This window comes from Pseudophryne corroboree, chromosome 10 (genome assembly GCF_028390025.1).
Source record: "Pseudophryne corroboree isolate aPseCor3 chromosome 10, aPseCor3.hap2, whole genome shotgun sequence".
Classification (NCBI taxonomy): domain Eukaryota; kingdom Metazoa; phylum Chordata; class Amphibia; order Anura; family Myobatrachidae; genus Pseudophryne; species Pseudophryne corroboree.
The window spans coordinates 9,423,758-9,426,484 of record NC_086453.1 but is presented as its reverse complement, the minus strand read 5'-3'; the positions used below and the strand labels follow the sequence as shown (position 1 = coordinate 9,426,484).

At 48.1% G+C, this 2,727-nt stretch overlaps 1 protein-coding gene across 1 annotated transcript; it reads left to right on the top strand.

Annotated features, from left to right (window-relative positions):
• The first annotated feature begins 206 nt into the window (after window positions 1-206).
• Window positions 207-2,521, top strand: LOC134966881 (E3 ubiquitin/ISG15 ligase TRIM25-like). Its single transcript, XM_063943919.1, has one exon. It carries the CDS (start codon window positions 512-514, stop codon window positions 2,105-2,107), a length of 1,596 nt encoding a protein of 531 aa, XP_063799989.1. The 5' UTR covers window positions 207-511; the 3' UTR covers window positions 2,108-2,521.
• The last annotated feature ends 206 nt before the right edge of the window (window positions 2,522-2,727 follow it).

The window sequence follows — 2,727 nt, the reverse complement described above, 5'->3', positions numbered from 1 at the left end:
AACATGACCCGCCCCACTAGGTACAAAATGCTCTGTTTCTGGACTTCCCTCTTAATTTATTATTGCAATCACCTGTGAAGAAACAGCATTCTTATCATTTAACTAGTTCAACACAGGTGATGGAAATCATAAATTAAGAGGGAAGTCCAGAAACAGAGCTTTTTGTACCTAGTGGGGCGGGTCATGTTGGAGGGTCTGCCAAACTATACATCGGGTTGTGGCTTTACACATGCTGGGCAGCCTTACCCTGTGTTGGGCGGCACCCAGCATTTGCAGAGATGAACGCGGATCTGGCTGCGTATACAGCAATCTGCGTTCATCTCTGAATAAGGTCCTAAGTGCAATGTTCTGCATGATGTCCCTTTATATTGTGGGTGTTTCCCTTAGTATAACTGAGCCTGTAGCTATAATGTGAGTGACAGCTCAGCCTCGCCCTGTGTGCAGAATGTGACCACATTAGTATCTGAGTGTCAGAGACTTTAACCTTTATTTCTCTCTCCTGCTGCCAGTAATGGCGTCTGCTGATCTGAGACAGGAGCTGGACTGTTCCATCTGCCTGAGCATTTATACAGATCCTGTAACCCTGAGATGTGGGCACAACTTCTGCCGGGTCTGTATTGATCGTGTGCTGGATGCACAGGAGGACACAGGAGTTTATAGCTGTCCTGATTGCAGAGCAGAGTCTCAGGAGCGTCCTGCACTGCAGAGGAACATAACTCTGTGTAACATAGCGGAGAGTTTTCTGTCTACTCTGCCAGATCAGGAGGAGACTGGGTACCTCTGCACTTACTGTATTCACTCTCCTGTACCTGCTGCTAAATCCTGTCAGCTGTGTGAGGCTTCTCTGTGTGATGATCACCTGCGGGTACACAGCAAGTCAGCAGGGCACGTCTTATGTGACCCCACCACTGCCCTGGGTAACAGGAAATGCTGCGTACATAAGAAGATCCTGGAGTATTACTGCACTGAGGATGATGTCTGTATCTGCGTGTCCTGCAGTTTGGCCGGAGAACATCGGGGACACCTGGTGGAGATGCTGGATGAGGCCTCTGAGAAGAAGAAGGAGAAGCTGAGAAATGTTCTTCAGAAACTGACCACAAAGAGAGGGGACACTGAGAAAAGAATCCATAGTCTGCAGAAGCGGAGGAGAGAAGATCAGGGAAAAGTAGTAGGTCTAACAGATAGAGTCAATGCCCTGTTTAGAGACATCAGGAGACAGCTGAAAGACCTGGAGAAGAGAGTCCTGAGTGAGATCTCCAGGCAGGAACAGTGCTTTTCACTCTCAGTCGCTGATCTGATCCAGCAGATGGAAATAAAGAAGGACGAACTGTCCGGGAAGATGCGTCACATTGAGGAGCTGTGTAATATGTCTGATCCAGTGACTGTCTTACGGGAACCAGACACAGGGGACTTGTGTGACACTGAGGACACAGAGAGACATGATAGCCAGGTCCGTGGTGCAGGAGATCTGGATGTGGGTCTTATCTCAGGGACATTACACACATTATCTGATATAATAACAGGGATAAATACAGGGATCTATGTGCAGGAAGATACAGATATATTACTGGATGTAACCACAGCTGCTAATGATGTACAGATATCAGGTGACAGGAAAACTGCATCCAGCTCACACATAAACCAGAATCGCTCAGTAACACCAGAGAGATTTCAGAGTCATCCTCAGGTAATAAGCAGCAGGAGATTCTCCTCAGGGCGACATTACTGGGAGGTGGATGTCAGTAAGTCAGTGAGCTGGAGGGTGGGGATGTGTTATCCCAGTATAGACAGAAGAGGGAATCAGTCATTAATTGGAGATAATAACAAGTCCTGGTGTTTGAGAAGGTTTAATAATGAGTGTTCAGTGCTACATGACAGTACAGATATCCCGTTAGCTGGTAATATTCCCTGTGACAGAGTGAGGGTATACCTGGATTATGAGGCAGGACAGCTGTCCTTTTATTCTCTGGGTGACCCCATCAGACACTTACACACCTACACTGCCGCCCTCACTGAGCCCCTCCATGCTGCACTAGGTGTATGGAGAGGAGGGCGTATAACTATATCTGGGGCAGACAGGGTCCAGGACTGGGAGGAATTAGCATAAGAAATCTGCCCAGATCCCAAGGAAAGAAATATGGGCCCTCATTCCGAGTTGATCGGTCGCAAGGCGAATTTAGCAGAGTTACACACGCTAAGCCGCCGCCTACTGGGAGTGAATCTTAGCTTCTTAAAATTGCGACCGATGTATTCGCAATATTGCGATTACTAACTACTTAGCAGTTTCAGAGTAGCTCCAGACTTACTCTGCCTGTGCGATCAGTTCAGTGCTTGTCGTTCCTGGTTGACGTCACAAACACACCCAGCGTTCGCCCAGGCACTCCCACCGTTTCTCCGGCCACTCCTGCGTTTTTTCCGGAAACGGTAGCGTTTTCAGCCACACGCCCCTGAAACGCCGTGTTTCCGCCCAGTAACACCCATTTCCTGTCAATCACATTACGATCGCCGGAGCGAAGAAAAAGCCGTGAGTAAAAATACTTTCTTCATAGTAAAGTTACTTGGCGCAGTCGCAGTGCGAACTTTGCGCATGCGTACTAAGCGGATTTTCACTGCGATGCGATGAAAAAGAACGAGCGAACAACTCGGAATGAGGGCCATGGTGTAACATTCAGCCAATAGAAAGAAGTAGTTGGTGGATCTAACTTTATGCCCCTCCCCATGTAACCA

Excerpts from the sequence above, each read along its gene's own strand:
- LOC134966881 (XM_063943919.1), top strand. The coding sequence starts at position 512 with ATGGCGTCTGCTGATCTGAGACAGGAGCTGGACTGTTCCATCTGCCTG.